Genomic DNA, 16,827 nt, shown 5'->3' with positions numbered 1-16,827 from the left:
AAAAGAAAAAGGAAAAAACTGAGAGCTGGCCACCAGGTAAACCAGCCAGGCGGCACAGAAACGCATCCTCTCACAGAGCTGAGTCACCGAGGTGGCTGCTGAGAAAAAAGCTGAGAACCAGGGCAGAAATACGCCCTCTCACAGAGCTAGGTTACCAAACAGGCTACCAAATGGAGCTGGGTTTACCAAGCTGGCTACCAAGAGAAAAGCCGAGAAACACGCGGAGCTGGGTTACCAAGCAGGCTCCAGATGGAGACTCTAGATGGAGTCCCCAGCAAGGGACTGGAATGTCTTCCAAAACCCCCCACAGCCGTGACACCACCGCTGGCTGTTCACATACTGAGTCACCCAATGACACCTGAGACAAATGTAACATGAAACAAGGAACACAAACAGAACAAAACAATGACAGGACAGGAGCGCTCAGAGACTTACCCACCAGCCTTGGACTCTCTCGACCTGGGGGTCCTGGAGGTCTGGGAGTTCCCGGCCAGTGCAGCACATGTGAAACCCCAAAGACCACCAGGAATCAGCCGGATGCAAATTACACAGGGTCTCTTACTAGATAAGCTTGGACCATGAGCCATGAGCCCCCTTGTGAGGAGGGAAGATGGCGGCCCCTTGTGCTAGGGGAGCGGGGTTTTTAAAGGAAAAAAACTGCAGGATGAGCGGGGGAGGGGTTCCAAGCCGGTCCTAAGCCTTGCTGTTACGTGATAGGTTAGAGGGGTACAGGAAGGTTGCCCTTTAAGCTGATTGGCTGGGGGACCAGGGCCAGACCGCAGGAGGGAAATTTTCATTTGTTCTGGTCACTAACCGGGAGCTCTGATTGGTTGGCCCCAGGTGCAAGCTCCTAAGAACAGGTTACTAGCTGTATGTTTGTGGCTTTCCCTGGAAGCTTGTGGGGAGGGGGAATCAAGTTCTCCGACCCTGAACACAAGTTTATTCATAGTTTTGATAGCCGTAGTTCTCTTTTTCAAAACCCTCAAAGGTAAAATCAGCCCTATGGCATCAAGTGCCATCTCTTAGTGCCTGTCTTCCTGCTTTTGTATGTATTTTAGACCTCATCCTGGAACTCCAACCTTTTATTTTCTAGTTATCTAGTCAACTCTTCGACATAATATCTAGTGGCTTGCCAAAGCTCGCCATGCCTGGAACTAAATTCTTGGTTTCTCAGTCCTGTGTCCTGATCCTGGCTTAGACTCCACTTAGGAAGTGGTAGCTGCTTTTGTCATACTCTCTGAGCCGTAGCTATCAGAGATGTGCAGAACATGTTTTGCTTTTTTAAAAAAATATATTTTATTAATTTATTCATATTACATCTAAACATGTTTTTGCTTTTATGTTCACATTGTGTTGTTTACCAAATACTGTTGACTCTGTCTTTTGTTTTTAAACCCAAATTCCAGCACCTTGAAGTACCTGCACCACGTTTCAGTCACCCTTGCAGCTAGCTTGTGCCAGCCTCTAGAATGATCCTTTCAGGATAGAAGTAGTTAATGGCTTCCACTCCAGACTCAATGGCCACCCACCATTGGGGCAAAGTCCACGTGAGGTCTGGAACTCACCTCTACACTCTGTCATCTCTCATGCCACCCTTGTTCACGCTGGCAGCACCCTGGCACCCTCTTTGTCACATAAACTGTCCCTTCTTTGTGGCCTTTCGATAGGCTCTTCTGTTTGCCTGGATTATCTATACCGTGTGCTGTATCCTGCATTTTCTTGTCTGGTTCACGTGTTTTTTAGAATCTTTATCTTACCTCTGCCCCAAAAGGAAGTGCCCTTTTTCTTTACACTGGTTTTCTCCCTAGCATTTATTGTGCTCATTTTACTAAAATGCATGTTGGAGGGCAAAAAATGTCTCTTATGTTAACTATGTCCTCCATGCCTAGAACAGTGCTTGGCAAGAAGTTGATAATCTCAGCTACTTGTCTAAGTACATGACTACAAAGCGCATTGGACACACTTTCTTTCCAGTTAACGAGGATAAGAGTTACAACATGGATCCATGGATTTGAACTTTCTTGCAATAGTGAAGCCTTTCCAATTTTCCTTCATAGTATTCATAGGACCTATTTAGCTTGTCTCTTTAGTCCCTAGAGAGTTTTTTATACTTGTGGTCCTTGGACAGGACATGATATGTGTCCTGCAAGATTATCTGTAATTATTTTCCTTTATTAGGAAATCTTCATGCTACCAGCTCCCCCAGTGGGGCTTTGAGAGCCCCATCACCAGCGTCATTTGTTCCAACTCCTCCCCCATCCTCGCATGGAATCTCATTAGGACCAGGGGCCAGTTTTGTTAGTCCACATGGTGAGTCCATACATGGAAATCGCTGTAGCATTTAGAGCTCAAAGTGAAAATAATTTTGGTTTAATCAAAATCCTTATTGAAAAATTAGTACTTATTTGTTGAAAAATACCAAAACCATAACTTGAACAAAAAGAGAAGATTTTTTTTTTCTAGTTTCCCCACACAGAGGCACTGACCAGTTGCTCTGCGGCTGTCTTCTCCTCTTTCCTGGCTCTGCTTCCGCTTGCCCTTCTTGTCACGTGCTGCTTGCTTGCTGGCCTTCCTCCATCTCTCTGTGCTTGCTGTCCACCTATTGCTGTCTCCCCCTCAGATACCTCTCTTCAACCTTAGTACCTTACCATATGAATTGTTTTGAAACTTGAATTTTTCAACCTAAAACAAAAAGATTTTGATTGGGTTCAAAAAAAAGGATGAGATGGAGATCGTCAGTGAAATAGCCCCTTGTGCTTGTTGTCATTTTAGTTTTTGAGACATGATCGTACTGTAGTCCAGGATGGCCTCTAAGTCACAGCAGTCCTCCTCCCAAAGTGCTGAGATTACAAGCATGACATAGGACACCTGGCTCAACTCTTACCTTTGATTTCACCAGCAATCTTGCCTTTCTTCTCAGAAGCATTTTGTGTTACTGATTTCTGATATATTCTTTTGGGTTTTTCGAGACAAGGTTTCTCTGTGTAGCCTTGGCTGTCCTGGACTCTCTTTGTAGACCAGGCTGGCCTAGAATTCAGAGTGGGATTAAAGGTGTGTGCCACTACGTCTGGCATATTCTTTAAGATTTATTTATTTATTTATTGGTTTTTTGAGACAGGGTTTCTCTGTGTATCCCTGGCTGGCCTAGACTCGCTTTGTAGACCAGGCTGGCCTCAAACTCACAGTGATCCGCCTGCCTCTGCCTCCCAAGTACTGGGATTAAAAGCATGCACCACCACACTTCGACGATTTATTTATTTTTATTTTATGTGTATGAGTGTTTTGACCTTATGCATGTATGTACACCATATGTGTTCCTCGTGCCCCTGCTTGGAGATTAGAAAAGTGCATCTGCTCTCCTGGGATCCGAATTAGAGATGGGTGTGAGCTACCATGTGGGTGCTGTGAACAAAGCCTTGGGTCCTTTTTAAGAACAAGTGGTCTTAACCATTGACCCATCTCTCCATCTCCTGAGTTCTTGCAGACCTGGTATATACACATCAGTCTCCTCCCCACCCCAGATGGCAGCATATTATACACACTGCTCACTGCTCACATCGTGAGCAGAATATCAGAATATAAAGGATTTCATTAATCTTTCAGCTGTATTGAGCTAGGACTTTACTTTTCACTAACGCTGATTTTTTTTTTAAATATTTCTCAGTGAAAACCCTTCATTTTCATACTACATGGCTTCATAGCATCCTTTGTCTGGGTATACCATAGGTTAACTATATATCTATTTTGAATGTTTCCATTTTTTTTCACAATTAAAAGTTGTGCCACATGTACTAACATCCATGATGATCTCCTTAGTTAAGTTCCTTAAAATTTCATTGAGATCACATCACATTTGAGAAGTACCACAGCTTTTGCAGCCAAGGGAAGTTGCTCAGCTGAAAGGCTGAATCATTTTCCTTTAGCATTCCAGGGGAATGTCTGTTGTCCTGCAGCATTACCAACATGGGATATTAGGATTTTCTGAAACTAACTTGCCCATTTTGCTAGGCGGAAAAATGGGTCTTTACTCTTGGATATATGTTTCTTGATTATTAATGAATTTCACTTATTGAACTCAAACTTTTTTCTTTTTTTAAATTTTTATTTTATCTACTATTTATACAATATTCTACCCACATGTGTGCCTGCACACCGGAAGAGGAATTGAACTCAAGACTTTTGGAAGAACAGACAGTGCTCTTAACCTCTGAGCCATCTCTCCAGCCCCTCAAACCTTTTTCTTTAAAATACCCAATTTTCTTTAGTGTCTCTTATTGTATTCCCACCAATTTGCCTTGGCTAGTTTCTTATGCTGTGCTATCCTTACTTATTTGGAAGACTTCCTTATTTATCAGTCAAGACCATTTAATTCACTAAAGTAAATGGTGGAAATATTTTCTCAGTGTGTCTTGGTGACAAAGAAATGTGAAAAGTATGTCAAAGGTATCTTCATGGTGAAGTTTAAAATATGAAATTGTTAAGAAAGATACTGCTTTCAAAACTTGATTCTCAGTTCTATTTCTTAGTCAGGGTGGCCTTCATTGAATTAAAAAAAAAAAATAAAGAGTCAGGTCGGGAGGTGGTGGTGCACGCCTTTAATCCCAGCATTTGGGAGGCAGAGGTAGGCTGATCGTTTTGAGTTCGAGGCCAGCCTGGTCTACAAAGTGAGTCCAGGACAATCAAGGCTACACAGAGAAACCTTTCTCAAAAAGCCAAAATAAATAAATAAAAAATAAAGTGTCATATTTTCCTCCCTCATCCTTCTCTCCGTAAAATGGAACCATAATTTGTCAGGGCTGATCTTCCTTTCAGTAGTGTTTGTTGTTTTCTTTACATGTGTGGAAGCTTGTCTGAAGATAAATTTACCCTTTCTCAGTCTTTTCATTTCTCTAACTCTTTAATCAAATTTAAAAGTACACAAACTCTAGAGGGGCATGGTGGTGCATACCCTTAATCCTAGCGCTGAGGAGGCAGAGACAAGTGGATCTCTGTGAGTTCAAGGCCAGCCTGGTCTCCAGGGTAAATTCTAGGACAACCAGGGCTATAAAAAACAAACAAACAAAAAACCACCACCAACAAAACCATCTCAAAAAAATAGCCACAAAGAAAGTATACAAATTCCACAAAATAGAGACTTAGGTGCAATGTGTTAAGAACCATCAAACTTTAGTGAAGGAAAACAACTAGAGGGGGCTGGAGAGATGGCTCAGAGGTTAAAAGCAGCTTCTGCTGGCTGTTCTTCCAAAGGTCCTGAGTTCAATTCCCAGCAACCACATGGTGACTCACAACCATCCATAATGAGATCTGATGCCCTCTTCTGGCCTGCAGGCAGAGGGCTATATACATAATAAATAAATAAAAAAAAAAAGAAAAGAAAAGGTATGCGCCACCATGCCCAGCTTCTTTAAAAAAACAAACAAACAAACAAACAAACAAAAACAAAGCAAGTAGAATACCTCACTATTTACGGCTGACTGTTGTCACATACTTTGAGGACATTAAAATACATATTTTGAGAATCATCTGTTTGTTTTGTTCTGTTTTTCCAGGAACTCTTGATCCTAGTTCTCCGTACACTATGGTGTCACCAAGTGGACGAGCAGGAAACTGGCCTGGGTCTCCTCAAGTATCTGGACCCTCACCAGCAACCCGTTTGCCTGGAATGTCACCAGCCAACCCATCTCTTCATTCGCCTGTTCCAGATGCTTCTCATTCCCCTAGAGCTGGCACAAGTGAGTATTGTCAACATTATGGTCTTGCACAGCATGACAGATAGGTCCTTCTGCCTTTACATTTGAAAGTCACACTGTATGTCTCAATGAGCATTTCCAACCCGCAAACTTTTTTCCTTTGTAAAAGATGCCTTAAGTTAGCCAGGAAAGCTATAGAAATCAATAGAGGACAATTATGCAAATGTATGCGTTTGTTCTTGCTGCATAACTTTTTGTGCTTAAAACAACGATGCTATGTTAGCTCACAGGTCTGTGCTTTGACAGACTTTACTGAGGCAGCTCACTCCTGCATCAGAGTGGGTGACCTAACATAGCCTAAGCTGGCAGCGCTTCTCTCTGCTCTGTGTGGTCTCATGCTCCATCATGGCGTGTTTACACAGTGTGTAGGCAGGGTTCCAGGCCAGGACGTGGAAGTCTGGTAGCTCGTCCAGCATCTCTTGCACAGCATTCTGTTGGCCAGAAGCAGATTCCAGGTTGAGAAGCAGAACCTGTTCCTTGAAGGAGTTCCTACAGGGTCACATTGTAGGGGGCCTGGAAACAATTATAAGATTCATGGCAGCACTTTGGAAATCTCTCTGGCACTATATCAGAAAACTGGGAATAGGGCTTCCTCAAGACCCAGCTATTCCACTCCTTGGAATATACCCAGAAGATGCTCCACCACACAACAAGAACATTTGCTCAACCATGTTCATAGCAGCCTTATTCATAATAGCCAGAACATGGAAACAGCCTAAGTGTCCCTCAGTAGAAGAATGGATAAAGTAACTGTGGTACCACGTCCCCTGGATGGGGAGATCTGGTGGCACTCAGAGGAAGGATAGCAGGCTACCAAGAAGAGACTTGATAACCTATGAGCATATACAGGGGGAGGAGGTCCCCCTCAGTCACAGTCATAAGGGAGGGGAATAAGGGGAAAATGTGAGGGAGGGAGGAATGGAAGGATACAAGGGATGGGATAACCATTGAGATGTAATATGAATAAATTAATAAAATATAATAAAAAATTCATGGCAGCGATTTTGCTGAGAACTGACATCTGATTCCTTGATAACAAGGAATAATTACAAGAGAACCGATTAACTAGCAACTGCTGTGATAAAGACAAAGCAGGCAATAAGAGAATAGTATACATTTGTAAATGAAATTACCCCTTTTCTACCCAAAAGGTTCCCAGGCAATGCCAACCAACATGCCTCCACCTCGAAAACTACCTCAGCGCTCCTGGGCAGCATCCATCCCCACCATCCTCACTCATAGTGCCTTGAACATCTTACTGCTACCCTCTCCAACACCAGGCCTTGTGCCCGGCCTGGCAGGTAGTTACCTTTGTTCCCCGCTTGAGAGATTCCTTGGCTCTGTCATCATGAGACGACACCTTCAAAGAATTATCCAACAGGAAACGGTATGAGTATTATGCATCTTTCTTTCTTTTTTCCTTTTTGGTTTTTGGAGACATGATTTCTCTTTGTAGCCTTGGCTGTCCTGGACTCGCTTTGTAGACCAGGCTGGCCTTGAACTCACAGAGATCCACCTGTGCCACCATGCCCTGCAGTTATTATGTATCTTTTTAAGTGGTCATTGCCAAAGGCAGAAGAAGAGCTTCGTGAGGGACAAGCTGTCACCTTCTTAACCATTTTTTTGAGAATTGCACTTTACTTTCTTACCTAGCATTAAAGAGGGACCTCATTGTTTTCTGTCCTTAGGTTATAGGCTTGTGTAGTTTATTGTCCTGTGATTTCTAGATAATGTGGCTAACCTGGACCTGGGAACAGATTACCACATTGCACAGAACCAGTGCATATAGGCTCTGACCTTGCACATACAAATGACTGTCTACTCTCTGGTGTGCTTTTGTAAACAGACTGACTTTGAAATTGAGTCTTCATCAGAATCAAAGTTTTGGTACCAGGCGTTGGGCTCATTTAAAAAAAAAATTAATGAGAAATTAGATTGGTTTAAAATCTTGTAGAAACAGATATCTAACCAATCTTTATGGTAATAAGCTTAAGAGCTAGGTCGTCATTGACGGCATCAGTTGTCCACTCTGGCTGCTAGGTTTGCTGGGATATGCTCCAGTGGAGACAGTACATCTACCTGACTGGTAACACGTGTGGGCAAGCAAAGTACTCTATATTTGGATTGTATAAAATAGTGGGTTTCATTTGATTTTCTTCTTTAATTTTATTTATGTCTTGTTAGTTTATATGTATGAGTGTTTTTGCCTCCATGTCTGTGAACCACATGCACACAGTACACAGAGGGCATCAAATCTCCCTGGAACTGGACATTACAGTTGTGAATTACCATGTGTACTGGGAATCAAACCTAGGTCCTCACATGTGGACATAATATACTTCTTCATACACTCTTTCTTTGCCCTCTCTTGTCACTGTACCCCTCCCCAATATTAGGATATGTTGAATGCTGCAGCCTTAGTTCTGTCACTCATGGTCCCTGTACCATTGGGCTCTGTGACTCTCATCTGGTTCACCTGGATCAACATAGTTGTTTTTCTTTTGAAACAATTCTGCCAGCAGTGTTTGTGTCTTGCCCTGCTGATTTGCTGTGTCCTTGTTTTGCAGTTGCAGCTGATCAATTCCAATGAACCTGGAGTAATCATGTTCAAGACCGATGCCCTGAAATGCAGAGTGGCCCTTAGTCCCAAAACCAACCAGACCCTTCAGCTAAAAGTGACACCTGAAAATGCAGGACAGTGGAAACCTGATGAACTTCAAGTTTTGGAGAAGTTCTTCGAAACAAGAGTATGTGTTTCCTAATGCATACTTGTAATTTAGTTAGTCAACCAGAGAAGTCCTAGTAGAATGAATAGTAAGGTGATTTCTCTCCCCCCCCCTGCCCCTATAGGTTGCAGGACCACCATTTAAAGCCAACACACTTATAGCCTTCACCAAACTGTTGGGAGCTCCAACACACATCCTCCGTGACTGTGTACATATTATGAAGTTGGAACTGGTGAGTTACTAAGAAACAAAAGCTTTTCTAGTGAGTATTTATCTCACTTATTTTGCACAAAATTGCTTCAATTTTAAGATAATAAATTTTTATAAAATAATTCTTATATTAATTATTTTAATAGGGTCTTACTATGTAGCCCTGCCTGTCTCAAACTCATACATATGTGCCTGCCTCTGGCCCTTACATGGATAGTTAAAGGCTTAAATTCAAGAAGTAAATTCTTAGTTTTGACTTAAAAATCTGTCTCTGACAAAGATGACACAGCTCCGCTGAGTCATTTGAATTCAGGACAAAGTGATAGAGTGAGGAATTGCCCAGTAACCCCTCTCCAGCCATTCTGTTACACAGAGTTCCCAGTAACTAACTGGCCTCTGCAGAGATGCTCTGATGAGACGAGCAGACGTCTGGCTCCTATAATTGTCCTTGTGTCTATTTTCCTTATATTCACTTATCTCTAATCTGACTCCCCACCTTTGTTGGTCATAGACTTTCGTCTCCGTTGACTAGCTGTGAAGTCTCAAGTGCTGAGTCCCACAGAGCTGATTGTAACTGGGCAGCATTCATCTTTAGAAGTCTAGATGTCTGCTCTTGCTTTGGTTTGAGCCTGTGCAGGATCGCTGCTGTTTTCTGTACAGCTTGATCTGTATTTGTCTTGGGTTTCTGGAGATAGTAAAGGAAATGGCTACTAGCAGAGTGGTTTAAAACAATAGCAGCTTATTCAATCCTAGCTCTGGAGAGTAGAAGTCCTAAACCAAGGTGTCACTAAGGACATGCTCTCTCTAAAGGCTCCACAGGAAAATAATTCTCATGTCTTTCTCTTGGTAATACAAACAGCCTTTGGCCTATATATTCATCACTCTGATCTGTGCATCCCCATGTATGTTTCTGCCTGTATCTTTTTTCCCTCTTCTGAAGGATAACAACCGCGAAGGCTCAACCTGATGACCTCTTTTTAACCTGGTTATACCAGCAAAGACTTTATTTTCACGTGACGTCATACTGAGCTGGTCCTGGGACTGCAGGCTTCTTATCTTGTACAGGCACTCAGTTCAACCCATTCCAGCCCCCAGTATTTGCTAGTGTTTGCAATAATAACCATTTCCAGGACGTCCAGCTTGAGCTCTTGTCGGAAGTGGATGCTTAGTGCACTGAGTAAATCTTGGAGATTTTTCTACCTTTCAGAACATAAAATGTCCTTCTGTTTCCCCTTTCGACAAAGTTAACCTTCTTGTAAATGAATGAATGAAGATGGTTAAACAATCACTCCTCCTCCCTAAGCCCCATTCCTATCCTGGGATTGATTCAGGGCCTTGTGTGCTCTGTTGTTGAGCTACATCCCCAGCCCCACAATCTTCTCCAGATGATCATTTTGTTGGACTTGGTATTTTAAAAGTCCACAATATCAAGAGGCAAGGGCAAGCGTAGTCTACAGAGCAAGTTCAGGACAGCCAAGGACAGGACTGAGAAACGCTGTCTCAAACAAACAAACAACAACAAAAAACAACAAAACCAAACAAAAAAGCCAAAGCCACAATAAAGAACTTTCTGGTTTTTCGAGACAGGGTTTCTCTGTGCAGCCTTGGCTGTCCTGGACTCACTCTGTAGACCAGGCTGGCCTCGAACTCACAGAGATTCTCCTACCTCTGCCTTCTGAGTGCTGGGATTAAAGGCATGTACCACCATGCCCAGCAAGAACTTGTTAAGTAGAGGTGTTGGTTTATCTGTAGGTTCCTTTTCTAGGAAGAATTGATGCATCAAAGGATATACAGCTGTCACTCGGCAAATAGTTCTCTGTAGAGGTTGCCCCAGTTTCTGTTCCCAGAAGCAGCCCCAGCTAAGGGAAGCAAGAGGAGATATCGGAGACACTCTAGAAGCTGTAGCCATTGGCCTTGGGAGTTGAAGTATCCAGGAAGAATGAGAACACTGCATATGAATCCACCCGAGTTTTTAGCTAGTTATTTCATGTATGTGGTTCTTTTGCAAAAGTGTGTGCTGTCTGAATGATTGAGTGTAAGGTGAAAGTCTTAACTCCTCAGACTCCATGCCGGATGGGATTTTAAATGTTAACAGGAGTTTGTCATAATTTTTTTCCCTTTCACAACAGTTTCCAGACCAAGCAACCCAGCTAAAATGGAATGTTCAGTTTTGCCTCACCATCCCTCCCAGCGCACCACCAATTGCACCTCCTGGGACACCAGCTGTGGTGCTGAAATCCAAAATGCTATTTTTTGTAAGTATCACCTGACATCATCTGTATATGCACAGCTTCTGAGGAAAAAGCCACATGAGAGTAATACAGCAACTTTTGAGTTAAGTCTTATTTCTAAATATATGCCCAGAATTTCTTCACTGTGTTCGGCTTCATGGGATTCCTAGTTCCCTTAGAATCAGCAGAAATGTGTTCAAAGTGGTAATTGTGAGGACATTGTAATACCCTGATGATTGTCACTTTTTTCATCATATTTTATTTTCTTGAACTTTTCTGTATTTTAATCTGAAAGTAAATGAATAGTTCCTCTCACAAACAGATGAATATTTGATTTTCTGGTTTTTTATTCTCTTTGTGTGTCTACAGCTTCAACTAACTCAGAAAACATCAGTCCCTCCCCAAGAACCTGTTAGTATAATAGTTCCAATCATTTATGACATGGCTTCAGGCACCACCCAGCAGGCAGACATTCCCAGACAGCAGAACTCTTCTGTTGCTGCGCCCATGATGGTCAGCAACATTCTGAAGAGGTTTGCAGAGATGAACCCGCCACGACAAGGTACATGAGCAGTAGATGGTATCTTATTGCATATATGTTATAAACTTCCTTTGAGAGAGCCCTCCCCCCTTCCCTCTTCCTCTCCCCCCTTCCCTACTCTGCACCCCAGTCCTAGTACTAGTGCTCTGTTGCCATGGCCCTCCTAGTGTCTGCTTGTCGCTTTCTTTCTTTTTCACTAGTTCTTCATTTTTGTCCATTTCTCTGCTGCCTGGACTTCATTTTTGTTAGCAAATTCCTATTGGGACTGAGCCGGTTGCTAATGCCAGAAGTTTGTATTTATAGCACACATTGCCACAAAACCCTAGGTTAGGATGATAGAAATTTCTGTGGCTGTGAATTCCTGCCTTGCCATCAATACCTGCCACTCTGTACATCACAAAGTTGAAATGCATGTTGGTTTCTCATACTTCATGGTTCTATCACGAATAGAATACTATTATTAAAAGTTGTGTATCTATCTAAATGTTTTGTGAAGAATAAAAGCTGATACAAATGGCATCACTGCTTTTTGGGCTTCTTATGTAAGTGTCAGGTGGGTGCAAGTGAGCCTTTCCCCTGAGTGCACAATGAAGCTCTGAGACTGGACATTTCCGAGGAAATCAGAGTGTTTCTTGAAAGATTAATGAGGTCCCTTCGATACTGGAGTAGCCCACGCTTAACATGTATGTGACTCCTGGCAATGCCAAATTTGGGGTTCTAAAACTAAGCAAAGAAAACTTTTCCTTGATTTTGCTCAATTCTAATATTTAGAAAATTTAAATGAATGTTTGCTCATCTTTAGTGCTAGGGAAGTCCACTTTATCCTTCTCCTTAGCATAGCTTGTAAACAGAATTATGGTGAATGAGGACAAAGTTGTTCTCTGAAACATTTTTAGGTATCACAGTGTCAAAAGCTTTAGAGATCCTGAGGAGAAAGAGGGTGTTTTTGGTTTGGTTTGGTTTGGTTTGGTTTTTCAACTGCTTGTTCCCTAATCCATACCTAGGTGTGTTCTTGCTCCAGCCTCTAAGGAGAACACTGGGCAGTAGAGCGGAGTCTGCTTCATTTATTACAATACTTTTCCTTCTGACAATTCCTGCTCTCGTTCTTTGCCCTCTCTCTTCACCTGCACATAGGTCCTCAGGAGTCACGATGTAAAGCTACCCCAATTGTCAAGGTAGCAGGCTAGTAGAACCCAATTCCTTCACATAGGTACATTGTTTAATAATGAATCATATCTTCTGGAATGTAAAAAGTAAAAGGGAAATGTTTTGATCCTACTATGATCAAACACATTTTTCTACCTGTCCACGAAAGTGTCAAAGAAGTGTGTATGCATGTGCCTGTGCACTCAGGCAGGCATGCACACGCGTGCGCGCGCACACACACCTACCTCAGTTCTCTAAGAAATTGGTAAGGTATTGTGGGAGTGCTTTTTTTTTTTTCCTTTGTTCCTTTTCTGGACAAACCTTTGGATTTCCTTTGTCCTTTTGTTCTGTACCTTCCTTCATTTTCCAGTTCTTGGAGAGAAGGCTGGCAGTGACTTGCACAGGGACACTGTGTCCTGCCCTTTAACAGAGGCCATAATTCATATGAGGTTTCGGTTCTCCCCCTTTCAGCCATGGTAGTGTCAAAACATGCTCTAGTTGAAAGGGTGCAGTTTTGCTTTATAATATATACGTGTTTGTAATCTTTCCAAGAACTGAGGCAGAACAGGAAGTTGAGAGGATAGGGTATCAGTTTTAGATTCTTGGTATGCAATACTTCGCTTCCTTGCCTTTCTCCCACTGTGAAGCGTGTTGAAGCATAGTCCTAGCTTGGTTCAGTGGAGTACACCTGTAATCTCAGCACATTGGAGGCGGAGGCAGGAGGATTATGAATTCCAAGCCAGTCTGGGTTACATAGTGAGACCATTGTCTCATGGCAACCAAGAAGAAAAGGGGAAAAAAATAACTTTAAGTTTAAATAAACTTTTTCTCCTTTAAAAACAAAAACAAACACACAACCCACTTTCTTTTTGTATTTAATCGGCTTCTGTCTTAATGTATAACTTTCGAAGTCGAATATTTCCGTGAAGCAGACACTGTCCAGGAGCTGGCATAGACCTTCGTTGTCCAATATAACCTCCACTAGCCAGATGGAAAACTTAACCTAAATATTACATAAAACGGAAGTATTCCCGTTCTTAGCCACGTACTGCTTCGTAACCAGAGAGCTCATATTTCCGTTGTCACACATTGTCCTATTGGACAGTATTGCTATTATGTGTAGGAAGTATTCTTCTCTGGCCTTTCCTGTAGCATTAGTAGATCAGTGAAGCAGTAAGCAGTGTGTGAACATACATTAGAACTGTTGTTAGATCCAAAACGCGTCAAGCATTCTGGAGCCCTCAACTCTAAACTTAGACTTTTAAAGTCTGACCCAATGCAGCACTGTTTGTGTGCACTGAAAGCATCGCTCTCTTTCTCTGTTTAAACTTGACACTGGCCCGAGATTTCTTCCAGAGACAACAAAACCCAATCCAAAATACCACACCAATTTCCAGCACCTAAGCTCTGAATAGTTTAAAATACTTGAGTCTTTTATTTCAAATTCGTGACTAATTTTAATCATCCCTCCTCCCCTCACGGTGTGTTAACGTCTCTCCTGTACTGCGAATAGCTAATGACCATTTTTCTCTGTTGCAGGTGAATGCACAATATTTGCAGCTGTTCGTGATTTAATGGCTAATCTTACACTGCCCCCTGGTGGGCGTCCATAGACACTATTGTTTTTAAACCAGGAAAGCTGACAAATGAAACAAAACAACACACACACACACAAAGGCTGAATTCAGCCATCAGTTTTAAAAAGGAAAAGGACTTTTTTTTTTTAACCTTAAGAGCTAAATATTCTAAACTGGCAAAGCGTTTCAGGGTGCACTTCTTTCATCAAAAAGACCATCAATCTTTTGTATAGTGAACTTGTATAATGTGTTTAAATGTGACACATTTCAAACTAGGTAACAGATCAGTATCCGCTTGCCAGTGACAGATTTAATATTCTGTTTTATACTATAAAGTAATGAAAATGCCAAACTTGTTTATTTAATTGTTTTCTTATGTTTTGGGTGTACTGATCCTTTTTTAATTTTATTTTATTTTTTAAGGCAGGCCTGTCATTTTTGAATACTGTAAAACTGTGACAAACTTTATATTGAAGCTGTATTTTAATATGACCGCTTTGAATCCTTACACAGAAGTGTTTTGGGAGCTGTTAAACATGTCCCAAAGAAGCAATATTTAATAAAGCTAGGCTATAAAAGTGACACTCACTTGTGTGTGTATAAGCTCTCTAGAGTTCTTAGGGCCTCCCTTTATCTTTAGATTGGTGGGACAAGTCAGTTTTTAAGTTACATATGTCTGAAAATTGACCAAAAACAATTCTGTTTTAAGGTTAAGGTACTTTCTTCAGACATTCCTAATATGAGTAGTGATAGCAGTTAGCACCTCAGTTGTTTTTCAATATAGGATCTGGGCAAAGTGAACGAATTTTGTCTTTGAAAAGAGACAGTGATTTATAATGATCAAGGATCCCAAATACTGCAAATATTCCCATGTGAGGAAATGGGAACTTTTTTGCAAGTGGGGGGCTAGGAAAATGTCATTAAAGGATACTTCTGCACACAGCATTAACTAGGAAGCAAAGAACTTGAATGCTCTAGCTTGCATGAAGTTTTGGTGACATTTCTTTATTTTATTTAACTTCTTACAGTCACAATAATTGGGCTTGTTCTAAACAAGCTCAATTTAATCTATTGTCAGCAACATGATAGGATGTTTTGCTGGACATAGTCCAGTCATTTGAAAAGTCCACAGTGCAGGGCCTGTGCAGGGTCCAGTGGAGTTTCTGGCTCTGGCACCTCTCAATAGGATTTCTTTCTAGAGTACTAGTCTCTTGCAGCCAGTCAGGGACTTTTTATGCTTCGATGAATATAATTTGATTCAAATGTCTTCTGGTGACTTAATGTTATTTGGAGCAGTTTTTGTTTTGTTTTGTTATGTGTGTGTGTGCGTGTGTGTGTGTTATTTTTTAATGATAATACCATGCTGAGTTACTTAGACAATGTAATATGGTTCTCAATGAAATTTTAGATGTTTGTCTGATTCCATTTTAAGACGACTAATTGAACTTTTATAACTATAACCACCAGACTCTGGTTTTAAGCATCTCACTGCAACTGTATCAACTGTTCTCAACTTTGCTTGAGGCTCCCTTCCATCAGAGTTGAGGCCTTCTTTGTCTTCTGTGTCTCATTTCTGCCTTCTGCTTTTCACCCAACTCTGCTACTATTCCAGAGTAGGTGACTAAACTTTTATTCTTCCTTAGCTTAACCTTTTTCTTCTTCTGTTTTCAGTTCTCTTCACAGTGGTAATCACATGGGTTTGGCAATCTAAGTTGTCTTGATCAGGAATCAGCCCTTTTCTATTTGGAGCTGAATCCTATCTTTCATGTAGAAATCTACATGTATATACAAGAAATGTATTTTTATCTGCAGGATGATATTGTTTCAAATAATTTTATTAATAGAATTAACTTTTCAGGTATTTTCTCCTTTAAGTGTGGTTTTGAAATGTTAATTGCATTTTTATACATGATGCATTCAATGGCTACTTTTTCCTAATGATAACTTACCTTTGAATGCATTGTGTAAATCAAGATAGGATTCAATGAAAAGAATTTGATTTTGATGCTTATTAAGAGTAAACCAATGATTTTGAATTTTGATATCATGCTTGGTACTTGGAATTGGTATATACTTTATTAAAGCTTGGAAATACTTAGCATTTGAATCGTAACTTTCATCACAAACCATGTCTTTTGCCTCTTTTGTTAATCAGGTTCAATCAAAGAAACTGGATGCCATAGTGATTTTTCTCTAGTAGGTGGTTTGGAACTTGATTTTAAGGTGTTTTCAATGTGATTTTAGTATCTACAGTAATAAATAAAATTTATACAAGTTTCAGAGAACTACCAACTCTCTAGTTAATTTTGGTGAAGATGTTCTGGGTTGTAGACTTGACTTAGTATTAGTTTAAGCCTGGAAGAAAACTTTAGTACTAATTTACCCTTTTCCCTTTAACATCTGCAGAAATGTCCTTTCACAGTGTATAGAAGAACTTTTAGAGTTAGGAGCAAAGTGGGAAGTTCATCAAAGTGTGGCCAGTTACTAATAACAGGAGTTGACCATTGTTTGAGAATTAACTGAGTTAAGGGTAGGCATAAACTGTTTTCTGTCATGTTCTCCCCCTCCAAAAGAAATACCATTTTCTTTCTTTCTTTCTTTCTTTCTTTCTTTCTTTTCTTTCTTTCTTTCTTTTCTTTTCTTTTC

The 16,827-nt window shown here is 41.0% G+C and overlaps 1 protein-coding gene across 4 annotated transcripts in view; it reads left to right on the top strand.

The window, feature by feature from the left end:
* Positions 1–14,763, top strand: part of MED14 (mediator complex subunit 14) — a 96,931-nt gene extending 82,168 nt beyond the window's left edge. For 3 of the 4 annotated variants that reach the window (XM_084790802.1, XM_084790805.1, XM_084790804.1), the window contains 8 exons: positions 2,179–2,310; positions 5,550–5,732; positions 6,902–7,137; positions 8,318–8,497; positions 8,601–8,708; positions 10,816–10,941; positions 11,287–11,479; positions 14,144–14,763. In XM_084790802.1, the coding sequence (XP_084646928.1) occupies positions 2,179–2,310; positions 5,550–5,732; positions 6,902–7,137; positions 8,318–8,497; positions 8,601–8,708; positions 10,816–10,941; positions 11,287–11,479; positions 14,144–14,217 (1,232 nt within the window). In that variant the 3' untranslated portion in view covers positions 14,218–14,763. The remainder of the gene's footprint in view (positions 1–2,178; positions 2,311–5,549; positions 5,733–6,901; positions 7,138–8,317; positions 8,498–8,600; positions 8,709–10,815; positions 10,942–11,286; positions 11,480–14,143) is intronic. The other variant, XM_084790803.1, reaches the window with a different exon arrangement.
* The last annotated feature ends 2,064 nt before the right edge of the window (positions 14,764–16,827 follow it).

This window comes from Acomys minous (genome assembly GCF_964271855.1).
Source record: "Acomys minous genome assembly, chromosome: 7".
NCBI classification, from domain to species: Eukaryota; Metazoa; Chordata; class Mammalia; order Rodentia; family Muridae; genus Acomys; species Acomys minous.
This window is presented reverse-complemented; position numbering and strand designations above follow the sequence as displayed.